The 25,577-nt window shown below is 38.9% G+C and overlaps 1 protein-coding gene across 17 annotated transcripts in view; it reads left to right on the top strand.

The window, feature by feature from the left end:
- Positions 1-25,577, top strand: part of DTNB (dystrobrevin beta) — a 295,200-nt gene that overhangs the window by 55,860 nt on the left and 213,763 nt on the right. For all 17 annotated transcript variants that reach the window (XM_063648879.1, XM_054474817.2, XM_054474818.2 and 14 more), the window contains exons 5-6: positions 8,401-8,486; positions 19,356-19,510. In XM_063648879.1, coding sequence (XP_063504949.1) covers positions 8,401-8,486; positions 19,356-19,510 — 241 coding nt within the window. The remainder of the gene's footprint in view (positions 1-8,400; positions 8,487-19,355; positions 19,511-25,577) is intronic.

Genomic DNA, 25,577 nt, shown 5'->3' on the forward strand with positions numbered 1-25,577 from the left:
AAATAATAAGAAATACACATGTTGGTCTCTGCCCTCAGTCCCTGGCACAGAGCCCCTGAGACCCTTGTAATTTCCTGAGTGATAGGGGTTGTAGGAGAATGTTTTGTTCTAACATTTGATCACTGCCCGGGTTCCTGAGACAGAGCTCCTGATACCCCCTTGTAGATAGGTGGCAGAATCTTTTGTTCTGGTATTTGGACTTTGACCCCAGTTCTTTACACTGAACTCCTAATACCTTTGTAATTTCCTGAGTGATAGGAGCATCTTTTGTCCTAAGGAGGCCACTCTTAGGATATAGACTGTTTGCCAGGGGAGCTAACCATGTGACTGATTAGAGAGTTGGGACTTTAAGCCCCACCCCTTAACCTCCAAGATGGAAGAGGGGCTGAAGGCAGATCACCAGTGGCCAAAGATATAATCAGTCACCCCTAGGTAATGAAGCCTCTATTAAAAACCCAAAAGGACTAGGTTTGGTGAACTTCCAGATAGCTGAGCAGGTAGAAGTTCCTGGAGCGTAGCACATCTCGGGAGGGCATGGAAGCTGTGTGCCCCTTCCCGCAAAACACACCCTGTGCATCTCCTCCATCTGACTGTTCATCTGTATCTTTTATAATATCCTTCATAAATAAGTGGTTAAATATAGGTGTTTTCCTGAGTTCTGTGAGCCAGTCTAGCAGACTAATCAGTCCAAGGAAGGGTCATGGGAACCCCAATTTTATAGTTCGTTGGTCAGAAGTATAGGTGACAGCCTACTACTTGCTACTGATATCTGAAGTGGGGAGCAGTCTTGCAGGAATGAGGCCTCAGCCTGTGGGATCTGATGCTATCTCCAGGTAAATGGTGTCAGATTTGAATCAGATTATAGACATCCAGCTGGTATCTGCTGGAGAATTGCTTGCTTGGTGTGTGGGGAAATAACTCCCTAGGCATCTGGTGTCAGAAGTGAATTGCTGTGTAAGAGAGTAGGAAAAACAGTTTTGTTTTGTTTTGTTTTTCCCCACCTCCATCTCCTTAGAGGATTGCATTGAATCGCAACGGGATTCTGAGCAGTTTAGAGAAAATTGGCATTTAAATTACACTGAACCTTCTGTTTTATGAACATAGTTTATCTCTCTAAATCTTTTTTGATTTCTTTCATTTGTATTTTGTAGTTTTCAGCATACAGATCTTGAACATGCTTTTAAAAATATTGTTGCTGTTGTATTTCCAATAGTCTGCTAGTTTAGAGAAATAAAATTGAATTTTTTATATTGACCTTACATTCTGCAGTGTTATTAAACTCACTTATTATAGTGTTGTTAGTAGTTCTGTAGCTTTCTACACATGATCATATTGCCTGGAATGGACACAGTTTTATTTCTTTACTTCTAATGTGTTTTTTGTTTATTTTTCTTGTCTTATTTCACCAGCTGGGTCCTGCAGTGTGATGTTGACAAGGAGTGGTGGGGGCAGTCCTCTTGATTTGTTCTTGATCTTAGGGGACAAGCACTCAGTCTTTCTTCACTGAGTATGATGGTCACCGTGATTATTTTTAAAGATGCCCATTGTCACATGGAAGAAATTCTCTTTTTTTCCCAAGTTTTCTGAGAGTGTCAGGAATTGATGTTGAATTTTGTCACCTGCATCTATTCAAATGGTCGTATAGCCTTTCTCTCTTTTTGGTCTGTTGAGATAGTGAATTATATTGATTGGTTTTCATATGTCAAAATAGCCTTATATTCTTGGGATAAAGCTCCCTGGGTTGTGATTTTTGTCCTTATGTATTTATTTATTTAGAGACGGAGTCTTGCTCTGTCGCCCAGGCTGGAGTGCAGTGGCGCGATCTCGGCTCACTGCAACCTCCACTTCCTGGGTTCAAGCGATTCTCCTGCCTCAGCCTCCTGAGTAGCTGGGATTACTGGTGAGTGCCACCCCGCCAGGCTAATTTTTGTATTTTTAGTAGAGACAAGGTTTCACCATGTTGGCCAGGATAGTCTCAAACGCCTAACCTCATGATCCGCCCACCTTGGCCTCCCAACGTGTTGGGATTACAGGCGTGAGCCACTGCACCTGGCCTGTCCCTTTTTTTTTTTTCCTACATTTGATTTCCTCATTTTGTTCGAGATTTTTGTAACCATGTTCATGAGAGATACTGACTTGTTGTCTTTTATTGTAATGTCTTTGTTTTTAGTATCAGAATAATGCTGGCCTTACCCTTATCCTAAACAAATTAATGCAGGAACAGAAAACCAAATACCGACACGTTCTCATTTATAAGTGGGAGCTAAACATAGGGTACTCATGGACATAAACATGGGAACAGTAGACACGGGGGACTGCTAGAGTGGGGACAGAGGGAGGGGGTAAGAGTTGAAAAACTAACTGTTGAGTACTGTGCTCACTAACTGGGTGATAGGATTATTCATACCCCGCACCTCGGCATCACGCAATATACGCATGTAACAAATCTGTACGTGTATCCCCTCAATCTAAAATAAAAATTGGGCTGGGCACAGTGGCTCATGCCTGTAATCCAAGCACTTTGGGAGGCTAGAGCAGGAGGATCACTTGAGTCTAGGAGTTCGAGACCGGCCTGGGCAACATTGTGGGACCCTGTCTCTACAAATAAATAAATAAATGAATAAAATAAAAGTTGAAATTATTAAAAAAAGAATAATACTGACCTTATAAAAAGAGTTGGGAAGTGTTTCCTCCCTTTTTTTATTACCTGGAAGAGTGAGTAGAAATGCAGTTTTTCTTCTTTAAATGTTTAGAGATCTCCAGTACAGCCCTCAGAATGAGGAGCTTTCTTTTTTGGAAGACTTTAAAATGTAGATTTAATTTGTAATGGATATGGGTCTATTCAGTTTATCTGTTTCTCCTGAGTGAGCTTTGGTGGTTTGTGTTTTTCAAGGAGTAGTCTGTATGTGTCTAGCTCATCCAAGTTGTTGAATTCATGGACATAAAGGTTTTTAAATAATCTTTATTATTTCTGCAATGTCTGTAGAAGCTGTGGTCATATCCCCTCTTTCTTAATATTGGGAATTTGTGTCTTCTTTTTTTCCTTAGTCAGTCTGGCAAGAGATTTCTATTGTTATTGATCCATTCAAAGAAGCAGCTTTTGGTTTTATTGATATTTTTCTCTATTTTTCTGTTTTCAGCATCATTAATTTCTGCTCTTATAGTATTTTTTACCTTTTTCTTGTTTTGAGTTTAATTTTCTGTTCTTTTTCTAGTGTCTTAAGTTGGAGGGTTAGATTATTGACTTGAGAACCTTCTTCTTTTCTAGTATAAGCATTTTGAATACTTAGAAAGTGAAATTACCCACCATTTCATCCCTCTCTCTAGGCTGTCTACTTCCCACCCTGGTGGCAACCAGTCTTGTTATTTTCTCAATATCCTCTCACATATAGTTTATACATATGCAAACAAATATATTATTTTTCTCCCTCTTTTTTAACATAGTTGTTAGATAACCTTCTAACAATTATTTTGTTCTGTACCTTGCTTTTTTCCCCTTAGTCTGCCTTGCATATGATTCTGTCTTTCATATATAATTTCTTATTCTTTTTGTGATAGCAGTCTTACTATTAATGGACATTTTGGTTATTTCCAGTCTTTTGCCATTAGAAACATGCTGCAAAAAATGACTATGAATATGCACATTCAAAAACATCATTTTAGGCTTCTCGAGTGTGTAAATTCCATGTGAAAAGAATGGAACAGTTTTCTACCCCCTTTGTTTCTCCCCTTTTTCTGTGTTTAGATAATGTGCTGTCTCTTTTGATAAAGGGCCTACTTGGTATAGAGAGAAAGAATTACATTAATTCTTCTGCTTGGTCTATCCAAATAACTCCAGAGATATTCAGACTTATTTTCTTAATAATTCCTTTATTAAGTATTAGACCAACAATAATCACTTTATTTTAGTGTATTATTATTTTTCTATTTAGAGATGAGGTCTCACTGTATTGCCCAGGCTGGTCCCAAACCCCTGAACTTAAGTGATCCTCCTGCTTCAGCCTCCTGAGTAGCTGGTACTACAGGCATGTGCCACAGTTCCCAGATATAATCACTTTAGAAGTCGATAGGATCCTAAGGACGGCATTCTTCCTGAAGGCATTTCCAGGGTGCTGTGCTTTTCCCTCTAGATTATTTTCAAACTCCTCAGCATTGCCAGTACCCTTGGCTCTCTGTATCTGCAGGTTCCCATGTGTGGATTCAGACACCCGCGGATATGGAGGGCCAGCTCTAGAGGGGACTTGAATATCCGTGGATTTTGGTATCTGCAGGGGTCCTGGAACCAATCGCCCATGAATACTGAGGGCTGATTGTATATAATCTTTAGAATATTATCAGTTCTTGTGCCACTGGTTTCACTTTTACCCACAAGCAGCTTTTTTTTCTTTCTTTTAGTAAGGAATATCAATGTCAACAAGTATTTATTTGCACCTATAGTATAGGCAGTGACTCATGTTTTGTTTGTCCTGCTTATTGAATAGTTTAAAATATAGAGTTTGAAAATATCCCTTAATAAGAGAATGGATAAAATGTAGTATATTCATACAACAGAATGCTGCATAGCAGGATGAACTAATATATGTAACAATATAATAAATCTTGCAGATATTTTGTTGAGTGAAAGAAGCCAGACACAAAAGAGTGCATACTGTAAGATTCCATTTATATGAAGTTCAATTGCTGCCAAATCTGACCTATGATACTAGAAGTCAGGATAGATGTTACTGGGCCGGGTGCAGTGGCTCACGCCTGCAATCCCAGCACTTTGGGAGGCTGAGGTGGGTGGATCACCTGAAGTCAGGAGTTCTAAACCAGCCTAGCCAATATCGTGAAACCGTGTATCTACTAAAAATAAAAAAGTTATCTGGGCATGGTGGTGCGCACCTGTAATCCCAGCTACTCGGGAGGCTAAGGCACGAGAATCACTTGAACCCAAGAGGTGGAAGTTACAGTGAACTGAGATCACACCACTGCACTCCAGCCTGGGCAACAGAGAGAGATTCTGTCTCAAAAAAAAAGGATAGAAGTTACCACCGTGGAAAGTGGGTTTAGGAAAGAGGTGCTTCTGGGTGCTAGTTGTGTTCTGTCTTTTGACCTGAGTGCTGGTTAGTTACCTGGGTATTTATTTTGTGAAAGTTCATTCAGTGAACTTTAAATGTTCATGAGGGAACATTTTGTGAAAGTTAATTCATGAATTATGCACTTTTCTATATGTTCATTATACTTTAATGAAAAGTTAAAAAGGATACCATATAGAATTAACTAAAGGCATAATCGTTGATCATGGTTAGAGCTTAAAATTATATAAAACCAGAGAGATTACTTACTTTTTCCTGGCACATATACTCTCTCTCTCTTTAAAGTGATCATTTAAAAAGTAATCAATTATGAAAGCGATAAATATTACATTACAAAATAAAAGGAAGTGTAGCTAAACTATTTCTTTAAAAATCTTTCAAGCCAGGTGTGGTGGCATGTGCCTGTGGTCCCAGCTACTCAGGAGGCGAAGGTGGGAGGATCGCTTGAGCCCAGGAGGTTGAGGCTGCAGTGTGCTGTGATCACGCCACTGTATTTCAGCCTGTCTCAAAACAAAACAAGACAACAACAAAAAAAATATTTCACCTAAGTCAGACTTCACACTACTTAGACTGAGGACAGTCTTTGGAAACAGTAACTTATGACGTCTACAAAATTTATCTCATTATTTTTTAGATTTCTTTACCTTTTATTATTAATTAAGGTCAATGTCTTTTCATGCACTTACTAGTCATTTGTATTTCTTCCATGTCTATTTTGTGTATGTGAATGCACCTTCCCTTTTTCTCTTGTGCCTTTTTTTCTTTTTTTTTTTTATAAAGTTGATTTGTTTTGGGTCAGTGGTTCTCAATTCTGGCTGTGTTTTGAATCACCTGGGGAACTCCTAAGAATTACCAGTGCCAACACCCCACCCTAGGCCAAATAATTAGGATCTCTAAGGGTTGGGCCTAAGCCTTGGTATTTTTAATTTTTTTTTTTTTTAATGTGTGTGTGTGTGTGTGTGTGTGTGTATACATTCTATTATGGAAATTTTTATGCATAGCAACATACATAACAAGTTGTTTTTTGTTTTTTTTGTTTTTTGAAAGAGTTTCGCTCTTGTTGCCCAGGCTGGAGTGCAGTGGTGCTATCTCAGCTCACTGCAACCTCCGCCTCCTGGGTTCAAGCAATTTTCCTGCCTCAGCCTTCTGAGTAGCTGGGATTACAGGCGTGCGCCACCACACCTGGCTAATTTTGTATTTTTAGTAGAGATGGAGTTTCTTCATGTTGGTCAGGCTGGTCTTGAACTCCTGACCTCAGGTGATCTGCCTGCCTCGGCCTCCCAAAGTGCTGAGATTACAGGCATGAGCCACTGTACCCGGCCCATCAGGCATTCTTAATCCCACTCTAGACTTCAGCGATAGTTTCTTTTGTTGCTTCATCTTTGTGGGCCACTTTACTTCAGGTTAGAAGCTGTATCCATCAGACTTCTTAGTTGTAAGTAATAGATAACCATCTCTGGCTAATTAATTAAAAGGGTGACCCACAGATTCTGTAAGTAGGTTGGGAAAGTAGGCTTGAAAACTACACTGCTAGGAACATAGTGCAAAATCATTGCACAGAACTCTCATGAAGACCCCTCTCTGGCTACAGACCTTGCTGCTTGTGCTCCAAACACCACTGATGCTGGGCTCTGCGTGCTGCCCCAAGAATCATTATCTCTGCTGCCCCAGAACACTGAATGTAGCTGCTCCTACTGCTGCCATCCCCACTAGGTGGATTCTTCTGGAGTTCCTGCTTCTCCAAGTTAATATTTCCTCCCTATGAAATCTAGCATAGTGCATTTTATTGGTGGAGCTCTGTTACATGCCCCTATCCTAGTTTCAAAGAAAGATGAGAAAGCAAATATATGTTTTTTTTTTCCTTCTTTGTACTTTAGTAGTGGAAAGTCTACTTGTCCCATAAGGTAGGGTGTGCTTAAATGTAGACTCAGCTTTCAAGTGCTTGGTGTAAAAAAAGAAAGTCCACTGTAAAAGCTCTTTATCAGTCTTAGAAACCCATTCCTTTTAACCTAATGATCTATCTTATAACCACTAGCTTTTCTTACATAATGCAGTAGATATTTGATGCAGGAATATGCCTTATTTATGGGTGCCATATTGCTTTGTACATGGAGCTGTATCTTTATTTCTGAAGAACAATGTATTTTAAAAACCCCATTCTAATTTTGGCTAGTTGCAGTCATTCCTATTTTGTTTTGTGAATAAACTCAAGGAGATGTTATAGTTAAAAGCTCAACTATAACAAATATTGATATTTCCTGGTGGTGTTTTCACAGATAATTTTCTAGCTTATAGGCTATTTGCCTTTTTTCAGGTGTGATCTTTCTGTATATAAAGACAGTGTGGAAAATGGGAAACACTGTATTAGAACCATTGTGGATATAAATAGGATGATACATGCTTTTTCAAAACAAAGATGGTATAGCTCTCATTATTGCAAAAGTGTTTTACTCTAAGTTACAATGAAACATTGTGAACATAAGCTTTTAAAAATTAACACAAAAAGCACATTCTTGGCTTACCTGTGATAACTTTAACAACCAACTAGTGAAGTTTTTATCTGCTGTGAAACCAGGGCATAGTTGAGTGAATGAAGCCATGGACACTTTGGGTCAGGGGCCTTGGTGATATTGTCTTGGTTCTGCTGGTGGTATACAGCATTACCTTAGGTGATTCATTTATGTTCTTCTACATTTCATCTTTCCAGTTCCTAAAGAAGAATTAATGTTACTATCCCTTCCTCTTCACTTTTCTTACAGTGGTGTATTAGAAGATCTGAGACAGGTGTGACTGAGCTTCTTAGAATAAACACGTGGTAACATAAAGGTTGTTATAGTAAAAACAAAGACGAATGTACTATAAAATCTTCATAGCAAGATGCACCCTGTTGTTTCGTACATAACAAGAAACCATTGTTGTAATATCCTGATGTAAGGTTATGTTTCTGAATTATATTCAAACCAGGTGGCCCCTCAGTTTTGAATACTTAAGAACTGCAGCTGTGGATTTAATGGGTTTAATTAATAGGAAATTCACTTCAGGTTCATCCATTTGACCTCTGCTACATAGCCAATAGAAATTACATAGAATGTTTCTGAAACTTCCAGAAAATTCGGGCTAGCTTTAGCATTCTTCACCTAGCATAGGTGAAGTCTTAATTCTACCAATGAAAAAAAAAAAAAAATCCAGGGTTTCTAAATGTGGTAAAATTGTAACAGACGAGGTCAGAAATCAACATACTGGTTGCTCAGTATTTAGTGATACATTTGACTCCTTTTGTGGTTTCAGATAGCAATTATTTTTAATATAATTTATTTTGCAGTGAGGGCCGAGGCAAGTTGACGGTATTTTCAGTTAAAGCTATGTTAGCAACCATGTGTGGTGGAAAAATGCTGGACAAATTGAGATGTAAGTATTTTCATATTATTTGAAAAATGCTATTTTCAAATTAGGACTTTTAAATGAATATTGTCAGAATTTTGAATGATGTTATATTGAGCTTTTAAAAAAATTACCGTATCACTCACTCTGCAGCAGCTGGCTCACAGTAGGTGAGTTATGCCACCTACTGTTCAGATGGAAAAGTTGGTTAATTTATTGTTGGTGCTTTTTAGTGAGAAAACTGAAAAGACTCAGAATCATAATGCTGACATTTAAAAACTTATTTTAGAAATGTTTTCCACATTATTAAAATTATGCTTGAAAATGATTACATTGAGAACTTTTAGTTAAAGTAAATTTGATTACTTTTACCAAGTTTGGTCTGGTTTAGCTCTTAATAACTCCATTCTTCATCAGGTGATGTTTGCTGTGATTATATTATTCCTTACTACTCTAGAGTCAGCCGCAGTTATTTAGAAGCTGATGACCTGTTTTTTAAAAAAATTCCTGTTATCTTTGCTAATTTTTTTTTAACCATTAGTCATTTTGGCATTTTACCATTCATTAGATACTATAAGAAGGTGATTAGATGAAATCAAGAGATGAAATTCACAACTGTTTAATTTTGCTGCTTATGGTTTTTATATATTCAGTTATTAGTTACTAACTCCCTAAGATATGCCAAGAATTGTGCTAGGTGCTTTACATGTATTTTCTCATGGAATCCTTAAAATTCCTTTGAGCAGCAGGTGCTATTTTCTTCATTTTATCAATGAGTTAACCAAGGGGGCAAAGCTGGAGTTTTAACTCAGACATCAGAGCCCTGTTCTGAGCTATGTGATCGTGCTCCCCTGTGCTAGTGCTGTAGCAGGAGACACACGTGTAATTTCAGTACAGTGTTCAGAGTGCCATAAAGCAGTAGCCACAGAGTAGGAAACTGGATGTCAGCTTTCAGGGGAAGTCTTAATGAGGTAGTGTGGTAGTGTGGTACCCTGTGAGCCCGGATTTGGATGACTGCGTCCTTGCGATGTTCCTCCGTGCCCTACTTTTTTTTTTTTTTTTTTTAGTTGAAAGGTACAGAGGCTTGATCAGATTCAAGTATTAATACAAGTTTTTCGGCAAGATTACTTCATAGGTGTATTTGTTTTTTGTGCTTTTTCTTACTTTACCATGACACTGAAAGTTGGAAAGCTAGATGGCCCATTAGATACAGATTTAGATATTCCAAAGAAAGATCTTAATGTATTTGGTCAACTGTTACCCAGTTTATCTTCATTTCAAAATTAGCTGCAATGTAGAACATGTTTTTGGTAATAAAAATTATGGTTTTATTTAAATATTCTTCTGAGGTTTTTCACATGGTATATCCCAAAATATTCTTTGGGCTGACATTCCTTTTATATTTTTGTAAAATATAAAAATGATGTTTTTCTGAGGAAGATAATATAATATGTATGAAAGTATATTTCATTCAAACACAAAGAAAATTTGTAATCTTGTCTAATTTTTAATGATGCTGATACCAGATAAAGAATATATATACCATCTTTATTAATATTGGGGAGACAGGTTGAAAAATACAGTAGTAGAAAAATACATTAGCAGAAAATTAACTGTATTCTAGATGACTCTGGAATCTTCAAGTTTCTTTAAAGTCTACTATACTTACATAGAGCCAGCTCACCTGGCACATGGTAAATACTTAAAATTTTGTCAAATGTAAATTGTTGATTGAATACTAAAATTACTCCAGTTCTGTGTTATAACTGTTAGTGAAAAGGCGCAAATTCTAGTTCTCGGTTTGGAAGGGATCCAGGTGATAGCAGTTTTTTTGATGTGGCTTCTGAACTTTTTGGAGGAACACAAAGTGACCAAGATTGAAGTGGTGCAAAAGCCCACGGGCCAAGCCAAAGGTGACAATGTCAGCATGCTCAGGACCCCAAGTCATTGCAATAGTGTTTGGATGGCTGTGATACAGACTGTGCTGAGTTACCAATCACTGTGTTTATCTGATTCAAGTAGATTTCAAGTGTGGCTTATCTTTTCCTTTCTAAAAATTATAGTTTCTCTGCCATTTGTAGGTCTGTTTCATTATTTTTGTTGTACTGTAATTATCTTGGCTTGGGCTTGAGATGTTCAACGTAAGTAAAATACTTGGGTAGGGAAGCCTGTCTCTACTTTTTAATCTTCCAAGGTGGAAAACACTTTAAAATGTGGCCTGCCCCTTCCTTTTTAAACAGAACTTGGCTGGGTGCAGTGGCTCATTCCTGTAATCCCAGCACTTTGGGAGGTTGGGGCGGATCACCTGAGGTCAGGAGTTTGAGACCAGCCTGGCCAACATGGTGAAACCTTGTCTCTACTAAAAATACAAAAATAAGCCGGGCATGATGGCACATGCCTGTAATCCCAGCTACTCGGGAGGCTGAGGCAGGAGAATTGCTCGAGCCCAGGAGATGGAGGTTGTAGTGAGCCAAGATCATGCCACTGCACTCTAGCCTGGCTGACGGAGGGAGACTCTGTCTCAAAATAAATAAATAAATAAATAAATAAAAATAAAGGTAATTTAAAAAGTTACTTTGGCATGGCGGTACATACCTGAGGTCCCAGCTCCTCGGGAGGCTGAGCCAGGAGGATCACTTGAGCCTAGAAGTTCGTGGCTGCAGTGAGCTATGGTCATGCCACTGCACTGCAGCCTGGGTGATGGAGTGAGACTCTGTCTCAAGAAAGAAAGAAAGAGAGAGAGAGACAGAAAGAAGGGGGAGAGAGAAAAGAAAAGAAAGAAACCAGAACTCACTGATTATACTTTTAACATTTTCATCTCTTAAGGATGCCATTTTCTGATGCATTTAGGATTTAGGGCTAATTGTAAAGCTTGGTTTGTCTATTCCTCCTCCTCCTCCTATTTTGAGGCTATTGTGCTTTTTCAGTTCTTGAGTTTTTTGTTGGTGGTGGTGGTGGTGGTGGCGGTAGTGGTTTGTGTATGTCCTTTATCACTGGCAAATATGGTGGTATGTATTTTCGGTGCTCCACCTTCTGGAAATCTCTCCTTGCTTCTGACTTACTACTTTTAATATGCTACGGACAGAGAAGTCATAACCAAACCTCTTAGCATTCTATTTAAAATAAGGATTTAAAGTGATTGTTATGAGAGAAGCACTTGAGCTTGTGTAGTATGATTGTTAGCTTTGGCTATTTTCAGAACCTTTCCCTCCTTGTTTTCTAGTTCTCAGCAATGTCCTACTTAGTTGAGGTGGCTGGATAATTGTGCAGCCGAAAGGGAGAAATAACACTGTATTGTAACAGCAAATGATCTTTGATTGCTTATTCACTTTCTCATACCTAATTATTCCATTGTTTTGGTTCTTCTTGTTTGCTCGAACCTCCTACTGACTGGACTCTCTGTTGTTACCTCTATTAATGCTCCTGTTATATTAAGTTTTCTCATTTATGGAATGTTCTGGCATTTCTACTTTTTTTTTTCCGCTTTGATCTTCCTGCTTTTTACTTTCTTAGAATTTTCCCTATGATTTTCTCCTCTCTACCTTTTTTATTTGACATGGGGTTTTTGGTTTTAGTATCAAGATAGCATTTGAATGACTGAACAAGTATTTGTACTTTTAGTTTAAAACGTTTCTTAGGTTTTTCAGATTTGTCTTAAGAGAGTTTCTGTCTCTAGGTAGCATTCATTTACAGAGATGGTTCACTGTTGTGGCCATTAGAGACTATGTCCTAGATTCAGAGGTAACTTTTATCAGGATTCTAAATACCAATGATTTATAATCGGAATATGGACTTTAATTAAAAGCACAATCAAAATTCAGTAATGTCAGAAACCCAAAATATAACTCAAGGAAACAAAATTTGTAGACTGTAAAGCCCATTATGTATTAAAACATGCTTAATTATCAATTAATTTGACTGTGCAATTTATTTACTTTAATTCTGCTATTTGTTTTCGAAGAAATTTAGTCTGCTTATTCAAATTGCCTCTGGTTGCACTAAAAGGAGCAAAAGATTCATAAATTTATTTTAAAATTCATTAAAAAGCTGGTGCTACTGTTTTGAAGGGCAGTTTAACAGTATGTATCAGGAAGGCTTTAAAAAGATTCATATTCATTCACTCAGTCTACTTCTTGAGTTTATCCTAAGGAATTAATCAGAAGTGTACCCCAAGTTTTTTGTATATTGCAACACTTATATGAAAACTTGAAACATCTTTAGTGTCCAAAAGTGAGAACTCAGTTAAGTTTTGGGACACCCACATGATTGAATATAATGCCTTTAGAAATAGGTTTTAGATCAAAATGCATAAGTGTAATGTAGTTTTAAACAAAAATTTGCTATGCACATAGAAAATAAGAAATATACCAAAATAGTAACAGGGGTTTTTCTCTGGGTTCTAACACAATGGTTTTATAATAATAATTTATATTATTTATCTTTTTGCATGTTTTTGATAGACCACACTATCAACAGTCAGAGAAAAGATGACCTGAGATTCTGTTTTGGTCAGAATTGACTATTCCTACTGATGTTTCAACTGTTTGCTTCCTTCATGTTTCATTAGCAGACTGTAGAAGGCCCTCCCTTTGAAGTTACAGTTAAACAGTTTCACCTGTTCAGATTTTAGACTCCTCTGCTGTAGTTTTTTAACCACCCATGGCTGCATAATTATCCTCACTGGTTTCTGTTAACCATCCCTTCTCCTCAGTAGATGGAAGTGACTGTTTAATCTGAATGAGTGATGGCTAGATTTACATTTTTCAAATAACCAAAATGTTTTAGAAATGGAAGGAAGTAAGAGATAAGCCTTAAATGTGTATTTTATGAATAAGGGGAAAAAAAGAAGAAAAAGGAAAACAAAAACCAAGGAGGTCTGGAGCCTTGTCTCAGGTAGTTCCTGGCTGAGTCAACACCAGAAGCCCAAGGCATGCAGACTCCCACCCTCCAGCCTCATTGCAGCTTAATGATGTGGCATGTTAATGAGTTTCTTTTTTGTTTGTTTTTGAGATGGAGTCTTGCTCTGTTGCCCAGGCTGGAGTGCAGTGGTGTGATCTTGGCTCACTGCAGCTTCCACCTCCCGGGTTCAAGTGATTCTTCTGCCTCAGCTTCCCAAGTAGCTGGGACTACAGGCGTGTGCCACGATGCCCGACTAATTTTTGTATTTTTAGTAGAGACCGGGTTTCCCCATGTTGGACAGGCTGGTCTTGAACTCCTGACCTCAGGTGATCCGCCTGCCTTGGCCTCCCAAAGTGTTGGAATTACAGGCATGAGCTACCGCACCCGGCCAGTGGCATATTAATGAGGTTCGAACTACAGTATGCACTCGGGCCTAGTTGTGTTTAGGTATTTATCAACATACAGATGTGTGTGCATGGTTTTGTGGGTTAGGTTGCTGAGCTGGTAGAAAGATGACAGGCGATGAGAGTCATTTGCCAGGGAAAGCAAACATGTAAAAGAGAATGGCTTTCTGTTTATAGACTCATTTCTTCAGTCTAAACAGCCCTATCATCTGCAAAAAAAAAAAAAAAATAGGTGGCTAGTCGTGTGGGGTTGAAAGGGGAGTTGAAATAGATGGATAGATCCAGCCAGTAAAACCAGGGTCATTATCACCAGGAAAAAATCAAAACATACGTGATGATGGTGGCTCAGTAGCATTTTTTTTGCTTATTACACAAAAGATATTATAGAATATTTTAAAAATTGCATACCCATGTACGTTTAAGGGCTTGATTGTGGGTTTTTCACAAGGGAGAAAGCTTCCTTTTTAGCTGGAAATAACTGTTAGGGAATTAGCATACTTTCAGAGGTGTAAAAATAGAGAATTACTCGAGAAATTAACTGGGGATGTGGGAAGTAATTTAGTCCCTTAATACCAGGAGGGTTTAGGGCTTTATTTAATTAGAGTACTAGTTTAATTTTTTAAATATTTTCATTAAATTTTATTATTTTATTCACTTCTTTGATAAGATCTTTTTATATGTACATAGGTAAATAACAGTAACTTAGGTTGATTGTTAAACTTCATTTAAGATTTAAGAATTAGCAATCATTTTTAAATTGTTTTTCTTACAGATAAAAGCCTATTCATTAAAAAATTGTTTTAAACCAATAACTCAAGAAGTAATGAATTACTTCACTGTGCCTTCAGTTTTGGGGTCTAGCAGTATGTCTCATTAAAACAAATAGACATGTTTCCACTTCTCTTATTGTAATATAGGCCTGTTATAGTTTCTTATGAATAACAAATTTTTTATTACTTTGAATCTATTCATATGACATAGTAACTAAGTATAACTGAAATAATACTTTTTTGTGGGAGTGGTTAGTCATTTTACTATCCAGTCACTCCTTTTTATTACTCTGAATGGGTTAGGTATAGATTCGGTGGTGTGGGTGTATACATACACATTTTTGTGATTGTGAAGCTATGCATATATATATATTCATGTACTTGAAAGCTAAAGTCACTGGTCCTGAATATTTCTGCCACTAGTGGCCACAGGTTAATTACTCATTAGTTAATTAGTTATGAATACACAGACTGGTGATAGAAAACTTGACTGACAGTGGCTTAAGCAGATTGGGATTTATTTTTCTCATGTAAAAATAAGTCCAAACGCTGATAAGTTCAAAGTTGGTACCCTGACTTATGGCTGTCATCACAGACTTCACTTCTTCCCATCTTTCTTCTGCCATATGGCCTTCATCCTTAGGATCGAAAGATGTTTGCCGTATCCCAGGCCTCTGTACTTACTCCAGGCAGAAGGAAGAAAGAGGTGCCTCTATTAGGAAAGCAAAGGGTTTTCCAGAAATCTACTCCAGCACTGCAATGTGCAAAGGAGAGTGAGAAGTCATTTGTTAAGTGGCACATAGTCATTCCCAGCAGTCGGGCTCAGCTAGTGAGCGAGAAGGGGAAGAAGGTATTGAGGCACCTGGCAGTATCTGCCACCTCCCATGTTGACCCTTTGTTTTCATTCAGATTCAGTGAATGATTATTTTCCTCCTTGTAAGACTAGCAGCCAGCTATTTATTTATTTTTGAGATAGGGTCTTGCTCTGTTACCCAGGCTGGAGTGTAGTGGTATGATCAGAGCTCACTGCAGCCTCCAACTTCTGCACTCAAGCGGTCCTCCCCCTTCAGTCTCCCGAGTAGTTGGGAGTACAGGCACCTGCCACCATGCCTAGCTAATTTTTTTATTTTTTGTAGAGACAATGTCCTGTTATCTTGCCCAGGCTGGCCTTGAACTCCTGGGCTCAAGCAATTCTCCTCTGCCTGGGCCTCCCAAAGTTCTGGGATTACAGGTGTGAGCCACCACGCCTGACCAGCAGCCAGCTATTTAAAGGTTAAATCATTTATGTTCTTCCCTCCTTTGAAGAGCATCATTTATTCATATCATTGGTAACATTTTCAAAGTTCTCTATCTGCAGTCTAGAACTGTGGTCAAATATTGTTTCTAACTGTCTGCAGGGTAGTTCCACTTAAAAATTTGCTAGTTTGGGCCAGACGCTGTGGCTCACACTTGTAATCCCAGCACTTTGGGAGGCCGAGGCGGGCGGATCACAAGGTCAGGAGATTGCGACCATCCTGGCTAACACGGTGAAACCCCGTCTCTACTAAAAATACAAAAAATTAGCTGGGCGTGGTGGCAGGTGCCTGTAGTCCCAGCTACTCAGGAGGCTGAGGCAGGAGAATGGCGTGAACCCAGGAGGTGGAGCTTGCAGTGAGCCAAGATCACACCACTGCACTCCAGCCTGGGCAACAGAGCGAGACCCTGTCTCAAAAAAAAAAAAATTGCTAGTTAGTTCAAACAGTTATGTTCAAAGCTAAGTGTAATATCTTCGATTTGCTTATGTCAATCAGGATTTGTCAGCATTTCCCCAAACTAGAAACTTAAAATAATCCTAACTTTTAAACTTCCTTTATTCTGTAATCTAGTTTGCCATCAACTGCAGTTCCTTGCATTGAAATGACTTGGACTTGGCCTCGCCTGTCCCCGCACACACTGTCACTGCTGTAATCCAGGCTCCCCCCACCTCCTTTGTGCATTGTTTACAAGGTTTCCTAGCTGGTGTCTCCAATTCCATTCTTTTTGTTTTATTCATTGTGTGCCGGTCATTAACAGTCTAATCGCCTTGAAACCTAGCTTTCTAAAAATTTGATCTCTACTTAAAAGTTTTTAAGCTAAATCCAGATTACTTCCCTCTTTCATCGTTTTCTTTTATAACAGAAATACTGTTCCTATTCAGTCTTTATATTTCTTTTTTTCTCGCTGTAAATTGGCTGTCACAGAATTTTTTCTTCAATGCCTTATTTCCTGCTTATCACCAGTAAGAGATAGACGCTGCACGCTCCTGTCATAGAGACTTTTATCCTCCTCTTCTTTAGTGCCCCCCAGTCCCTATCCTCAACCTGTTTTGACCCCATCATTCCAGATCCTCTCTTTCAAGGCCTAGCTTCCAAATGTCTTTTTTTAGAACTTGACAATTCCTGCTTATGTGTTTTTGTATCTATTCTAAATTGTATTTTGAAGGAGTGTGGTGTAATGGTATTTATTTTGGAGTCAGATAGGTGTAGTTTTAAACTTGATTTGGCCTCTTAACTTTTTGACCTTAAGCAAGTTAACCTTTCTAAGCTGTAATAGTAGAGTAATGCTTAGTATTAGAGTTTGTTGCATGAGAGCAAAAACCCGGAATAATAGTATCGTAAACAAAGTTGAAGTTTAATTTTCTCTCACATAAAAGAAGTCCAGAGTTGGGTAGTCCAGGGCCAGTATGGTAACTTCATGTTCATCTGGGATTCACACTTTATCTTTTTTTTTTCTCTACCATTCTAGAGTGATTTCTATGTCAAGATTGAGATTACCACATGGTCCAAGATGGCAGCTGGAGCTCCAGCTATCGTAGCTGCACTCCAGATAGAAGAAGGAGGAAGGGAATAAGGAAAAAGTGGCCTGCTTTTTTGGCTCAGTTAGGTTTGTTTACCTAGCCTTCTGGAAGTCCCCTACAACCCTTTGCTTACAAGCTCATTTTAGCTAGAACTTAGTCACATGACCACTACTTGCTGGGAACTTGCAACTTGTTAGTTGGTACATTCCTGCACGAAATAAAATTAGTGTTCTGTTACTAAGGAAGAAGAGGATAATGTGGCTACTGGCAGACTCAGCATAGTTAACTGAAGTGGTGCCTAGCACATGGTGGGGCTTAACATGTATCTTTTTGCCTCTATTTTTTCTGTTGTCAGCTCAAATTCTTCTTTGTTTCATGTGTATCTTATTTTTCCAGGTACATTGAAAGTTTCTTGGGGGATAAGGACCATTTGTCGTATTTCTTTGTTGTGCTTCTAAACACCTAACAGAGTGCTTGCATTTGGACCACATAATAGAAACTTAATATGTATTTGTTAATTAATTTATTTTACTTTCTACTAGGGCCATCTTTTAGTCTCTTGCTGGATTTTTCCCCCCATATGGGTATTTAATATTTTTCCATCAACTGTAAACTAGCAGCTATCATGAGAGGACACACTGAAGATTTACGTTCCTTTGGTAATTTCATCTTTTCTAATGCCTTAAAAATTACTCTGTGGATCAATAACCTAACATTTTATCTTTCTTTAATTAGTGTATTTAAAATTTTTTTTTCTCCTGATGCTTCAGTATAAATTCCCCAAAATTAAACCCAAAAAGTAATGCATATATGTATATTACATATGTCTGTTAAATAGGTATAGATCTCTACTATACCTCTTCACTGTGAATATATAGAATATGAATTTTCTTTTTTTTTTTTTTTTGAGACAAGGTCTCACTCTGTCACCCAGGCTGGAGTGCAGTGTTGTGATCACGGCATCACGGCTCACTGTAGTTTTGACCTCCTGGGCTCAAGCAATCCTCCCACCCCAGCCTCCCAAGTAGCTGGGACTACAGGTGCACACCACTATGCCTGGCTAATTTTTAAATTTCTTTTGTAGGGATGAGGTCTCAGTATGTTGCCCAGGCTGGATGAATCTTCAAAATGCTATGTTTGAAAATTCCTCAGGAAATGATTTTTCTGTACATATTTGACTTACTAATGTTTGTAAGGAAGTTCAACAGATTGAAAAACTGCCTAGGTCACATTTCTTCGTCAAATGCTTTTGACTTCTGGTTTTCTTTTACTCCCCAACTGTGGATGAGAAGAGAGGAATGATTGGAGACGGGAACTCCCTGCAAGCAGATAAAGTTGTAGTAGTATTACTGGAAGCTTCTTTCTCATCTGCTTGACCTAACTTAATATAAAAATAGGGTCTTACAGTATCAAAGTGTCTTGGAATAGAAAAGTTTAGATGAGTTACTTTGATTCTGCTTTGGAACTCATTAGATAAATATTTTAAATATGCTCTATGGCTCCTTCAGATGTGTTCTTTCACAGGCATGCATTACATCATCAGTATAGAATATACAAGTATAATACAATTTCTTTCATACCCTATCACCAAGATGCTAATGTATTTATATACTCAATCATGCATATGTCTTATATAAACACATGTGGAGATACTAAGAGATAAAGATATACTGCTGCAAATTCTTCTTGGAACAAAGTGAGGTATAAATAAATAAAAGTTATATATCATCTAGTTTTAAACACTCAAAAACAGTAGGATAGTCATACATGAATGGTTATTTGATGTTTAGGTAGAATATTAAGTGAGTGGAAGAGAGGGGCCTCATCTGCAGGGTAGCCACACAGTGTTAATAAGGATGAGAATAGTTTTAGTATTAACTAAAAGTCACAAAAATTTTATGATACTTTTTTAATGATACTTTTTGTTTGGTATACAAATGACATAGAGCCATTTATAAAAAGCTGATATTTCCTTATAGCTTGACTTTATTTGGTTTTGTTCTCATAGATGTTTTCTCCCAGATGTCAGATTCCAATGGCTTAATGATATTTAGCAAGTTTGACCAGTTTCTGAAGGAAGTTCTGAAGCTCCCAACAGCTGTCTTTGAAGGGCCATCTTTTGGTTACACAGAGCACTCAGTCCGCACCTGTTTTCCACAGCAGGTAAGGACAGTTTTATAGAATCTAGGGCTAGAAGAGCGCTCTTCCCTCCCTTCACCTTCTAACAGATTTCGCCAGATTGCTTCCAGTCTAGTAAGGTCTTGAGTAGGGGAGGAGAAAAGCTTTAAAGGTGGTGGTGGGGAGTGGATGAATAAAAACGGGGGGTAAAAATTCACCTGAAAACGCTTATGGGGGAACTGAGGGTGGGGGGTGGTGTCTTCGGAAAAAAATGAAATATTTTAAAGAAAAATGTTTAAGAACAAGTGTGTACATTTCTGCTACAGGACATATGTTACTTTTTCACATGAGTTCTTGAAACCATGAGATGAGGGAATTTTGATATAAAACTCTGTAACAATACTGCATTGTTTCCTGAGTGCTGGAGACAGGGAATGCTGTATAGCTCTCACTCACCAGTATAAAATCCCTCAAGGGTACACTACCATTTTCATATTAGAAAAAGATGGATTTGATTTCCTTCTGGTGGTCTTGACAGAGAGGCTGGAATGAGTGTGTTTCTGAGATCTTAACCATGCTTCAGAGAACTGTCTACACCTAACAAATGGTTGCTACAGCCAGTGTCCATGCCTCAGCCAGAGGATAGACACTGGCTGCAGCGTCCGTTTGTTAATGTAGAGATTAGATAAAAGAAGCTTAATGTTAAACTTACCTAGAAAGTTCTGTAAAGGAATTTAAAAACGCTTTGCTAAAACTAATAGGTAAAAAATTAATGGAAACAGGATATTGACATATTCTAAAAGTATCTCCCCATAAGATATTTATTAATTACAAAAAGAACATAGTAACTTTACAGTGGAGAAACTGATCAGATATCACTTTACCAAGTGGTCAAAATCCCTATCACCACTAAAGGGATAAACTGATATCGCCTGCCTCCTGATAGGACGCATTGAGAAGTACTCAATATCACTTCTATGGTAACTCCTGCCAAGAAAGCATAACCTGAATCTCATCCCAAGGAAACATCAGACAAACACCAACGAAGGAATTTCTACAACCTAACTGACCTTTACGCTTTAAAAGTGTCAGTAATATGAAAGATTAAAAAAGATGAAATGTTCTAGGTTAAAAGAGTTTAAAGAGACATGAAAAGCTGAATGAACTCACAAGCCAGGATTTTCTATTGCTATAACGGACGTTATTGGGACAATTGGAAAAATCTGAATAAAGTTTATAGACTGGATCATAGTATTATGTCAATGAATGTTAACTTCCTGATTTTGGTATTTGTACGTAATTATTTAAGAGCATGTCCTGTTTTGTAAAAAATTTGAACTATTTAAGGATAAAGGAGCATCTTTCTGCAGTGTTAACATTTGAGGAATCTTGGTTAAGGGAAAATGGGAATTTTTTGGTAATCTTAGAACCTTTTTGTAAGTCTGAAAATTATTTAAAGATAAAAAGCTGAACTATAAAAGGAACACATCTAAAGGTTTGAGAACTGAAAGGATGTTGTAAGCTAGATCCTCGTGACCTGTGGTACTCTGATTCAAAAAAGAATGAAAAATGCATACACACATGGCCCCTCCCCACATACATACTTTTTTACATTTAAAGTTAAGAATTCATGGTTATTTGAATTCAGACTTTCAAATAGTATTTAGTTTGTTTAGAGGTTATTCACCTTTTTAGCACTGAAGGTGGCACCCTTGATAATGGAGAATTATTTTTAGTAACATCTGAGGAGATATTCTTCCCAAATTTGTGCACACTTTGCCTGATTGGTTTTGTGCAGATTTGCGTCTATGCACTATTTATTTTTTCTTTCAGCATAAATGGCAATCAGCATCAGCTTTTAGCATATTAAAAATATTTCCATGCTTCAATTTATTCTAATGAAACATAGTTCACATTTTCCCCCTCGAATATGCATTTTCAAATGATGTGAGGTTGTCTGAACATAATCCTGGTACAAGAGTATCCTTCAGGTGTTAACGTGCCCTTCGGGGACGTAAGTGAAGATGAGTATGATGAAGTCACAGCTCTCCTGCATTTTTTATCTGGAGCCCGTCTCACTGCTGCTCCTGCTGCTGCCTTGGAGGTATCGTCACCTTCCGTGGTGGCCTACACAATACTCTGGAGTAATCTTGTGTGTGGTGTACACATGGCTTTTCACACAAGATGCTTCCTGGAGGTAAGGCTAAAAATGGATCAAGTTCTGGAATGGGACTCTTAAGCAAAATGGTATTGGAACAGGGAAGGGAATTTATACAAAGAACTATCAGTGATGAACATTGAGAAATGGATGACAGTTATGTGGGGTATAAACCTGATCTTTAATTTAATTGCAATGTGAGTATTCCAATGAGAATCTGGTGTTGGAATAACAGTTTAAAATGTTGAAGAAATTTTAAAAAGTGCAGTTGTTAATTCTAAGAATGCTATCTAGGATTCTGCAAATTAACCTTATGACATACATAATTGTGAGGCCTTTGAACTCACAACCTGATCATTACTTTTTACCTGCTTCATTCATATTCCTGTAAAAAAAATCAATCTGCATTTTTGTATATGTCGAATTTGGAAAAGAGAAGTTTATCTCAGTCCATGAAAATGTTAAAAAAAAAAAACCCTCAGGGGAAATAGAAATCACTCATAGAATATACTGATATATTGACCAAGAAGTGAGACAGCTTGGACAAAGTTTCATGCTGCAAGAGTTAAATTCAATGAGTTTTGCATTTCTTTTTGAAAATGGGCTTCTCTTATAGAGTTTGTTTTGCTTCAGTATGTGTTTCCTTAATGAGAATCAGCTCTTACGTCATCAGATAGAAAACAATGTTGATGCAAATTAGAAATTGCATTGTTTTTCCATATGCACTTTTCCCCAGCATTTTGGTGTTCTGGGCTGAACAAAAAAGCGATCACAATTAAAGAGAAAGTATGACTATTTTAAGAAAGAAGCTGAAAATCCTGCAGTACCTTCCTTTAGGGAGAGAAGTGACTGGTTTCAAGGACCCATGAGCTGCTTCGCTTTCTGCAGTGCTGTGATGAAGCTGCAGCTGAGTGAAGAGGCTGTGAAGACGTTTTGCCTCCTGTGCTCACATGATCGATGGACAGAATTAAGCTTTCCCCTGGATCCGATATCTAGTTTTGATGCAACCGATCTATTTTGGAAGTTGTATGCTCGTCTCATGAAGAAGGAAATCAGTGGCTCAGGATTGAAGGCTGAAAGACACCATCTGACAGTTATTCCAGTGCACGGGCCTGGGGGAATTTAGTTTGGCTGATTATTTTGTTTGTCCTCTATTTACAAAGCCATGTAGATTTTTAGTGGTTGTTCCAACTCTGTTTTCCTCATATACCTTTTGATTTTTAAGTCCACAGTGTTGTACTCTGTATACCTTTCCATTATAGGATTTTGATGTAAAGAAATTTCAGCTTCTTTCTTAATGTAACACATTACAGCAGAAATGCTTTTTTTAATGATATGAAGAGAATTACACATTGGTTTATTTTAATATAGTTTTAATTCTTTTTTAAAACACATTTTTTTTTTTTTTTGCCTGGGAAACTAACCCAAAATAAGGTCTGTGGATTATGTAGTTTAGTGGTTTTTAAAACACAAGAGAAATTAGATACATTTATAAGCTAATTCAGCAGAACCCATGTATTAGGATAGCTAAAATTAAATACTGACTTCGAGTATTGGTAAAGATATTTGGAGCATCCAGTACTCTCAACAAACTGCAAGAAGCCCTGGTGGTTTCTTAATAAAACTAATCTGACAGCTCCGCATGACCTAGCAATTAAATTAAAACCTAATCCTAGGTTTTAAGACTTTTCAGGAGTGCTGTTATCAACTATATTCATACTAGCCCCAAACCAGAAGCATCCTGGATGTCCCTTATTAAAAAAAATTGGGGAAAAGTTAATTTAAGAGATAGTATGTCTGGAGTTTGCCCCAAAATAATGAAGGTTGGAGGGAAAGTAAAAGCAAAAATGAAACCAAATTAGTCATATGTTAAGAACTGTTGAAGCTGGGTAGGCATTTTTTTTTTTTTTTGAGACGGAGTCTCACTCTGTCACCCAGGCTGGAGTACATTGGCTCAATCTCGGCTCACTGCAACCTCTGCCTCCCAAGTTCAAGCGATTCTCCTGCCTCAGCCTCCCAAGTAGCTGGGATTACAGGTGTCTGCCACCATGCCTGGCTAATTTTTGTATTTTTAGTAGAGATGGGGTTTCACCATGTTGGCCAGGCTGATTTTGACGTCCTGATCTCAGGTGATCCTCCTGCCTCAGCCACCCAAAGTGCTGGGATTATAGGTGTGAGCCAGTGCACCTGGCCAGGATGGTCATATTATACTATTCTCTCTACTTTGATATATTTTAAAGAATTTTAATAATAGAAAAATTGTCATTGCAAATTTGTGATTGTGATTATTGTCTGAACATAGTACAGTATTGTTATAGCACCCCAAGACTAATACTTTGGTGAGTAGCCCGGATATATTAACATTCTTCAGGGTTTACAAACTAACTGACTTTCGACGCTTAAAAGTTGTTTAAAATAAGCAGTAAATGTATTTAAAGTTCTCCCCAAAATTTCCAGACTTTTGAGTTTTGGAAAGTGCAATATTTCTCCTTAGAAAGGAGACACTATTTGTTATTTATTAGGTCTTCATATTAATGGCATCTGCGGCCCATCTAGGACAGCCACTGCCACGATGCTGGCTGCACTGGGGGAGGCATGGCTGGGGCTGCATGCTCCATAGAGCTGGTGGGAGCCAGGAACAGGCAGAAGCTCCACCCTATTCTCAGTTGGCAGGGTGGGAGCTTTGCCTTCCCCGGGCTCAGCTGCAGCCGGTCAAGCCATGGCTGCAGACCAGGCATCTCTGCACTGTCAGGTGCCTGGTAAGGCTGCCCTTGCCCCTGCAGGCTTGGAGGTGTCTGCTCCCGCTGCCTGGCATCTCCCTGCTCCCAACACCTGCTCCAGTGTCAGAGCGAGGCTGAGGCCGAGCTCGGGCACTGTTGCAGCCTGGCCAGGTGTGCACACGCTCGGGACAGCACTGACATGCCAGCCCCCTGCCACCTCAGCACCCCCGGACTTTGGGCACTGATGAGCATGGGAGGAAGGCCACGGGGGCCTGAGGGCAGCTTGGCACTGGCCTGCAGGTGCCCCTTGGCACGAACACCTGGGTGCTATGAACAGCAGTAGGAGGCAGACAGGCTCCTGGTTGGAAGGGTGTGGGTCCCTGGTGAAGCCCCACCTTCAAGCCAGGGAGGGCCTGAAGCCTGGGGGTCAGGCTGCTAGTCCCATGGACTGGAGTGGGAACTTGTGGTGCTTTTTCCAAGCCCACCCATGGCCACCCATGGACTAGTCAGCATGTACTTCCTCCCCTTTAAGACCCATAAAAGCCCTGAACTTAGCCAGACTTGAACAAATGACTACCAGCTGTGGAGAGGAGCTACCCACCCCAGAGTCTCCTTTCTGCTGAGAGCTGAAGAGATAATGGGACAACCAGCTGCAGAGAGGAGCTACCCTGTCAGGGTCTCCTCTCTGCTGAGAGCTGAAGAGACGTCAGGACAACCAGCTGCAGAGAGGAGCTACCCACTCCAGAGTCTCCTCTATGCTGAGAGCTGAACGCTTGTCAGGACACCCTGGCTGTGGAGAGGAGCTACCCACTGCGAGTCTCCTCCGAATTGTTCTATTGCTCAATAAAGTTCCTCTTTGCCTTGCTTACCCTCCACTTGTCCACATACCTCAATCTTCCTGGGTACGGGACAAGAACTTGGGACCCACAAAATGGCAGATCTAAAAGAGCTGTAACGCAAACAGGGCTGAAATATGCCCCTTGCTTGCCACGTTGTGGGCAACAAGAAGAAAAAAGAAGGAGAAAAGAGCTGTACCCTCTGGGGAGCCCAGACATAGGAGCTCCCCAAGCCAGGGCTGTAATACCCTCCTTGGGGCTCTGCGGTTCCTGGCGTTTCCAAGTTCTGGGTGCCACCGTGTTCGCTGGTGCCAGCTGTGGAAGCAGCTTGCAATATGCCTGGTCCAGTGCAGCCTCACAGAGAGCCAGTGCCCGTGCTGGTGCCTGGAGCTGCCTGC

This window comes from Pongo pygmaeus, chromosome 12 (assembly GCF_028885625.2).
Source record: "Pongo pygmaeus isolate AG05252 chromosome 12, NHGRI_mPonPyg2-v2.0_pri, whole genome shotgun sequence".
Taxonomy (NCBI): Eukaryota; Metazoa; Chordata; class Mammalia; order Primates; family Hominidae; genus Pongo; species Pongo pygmaeus.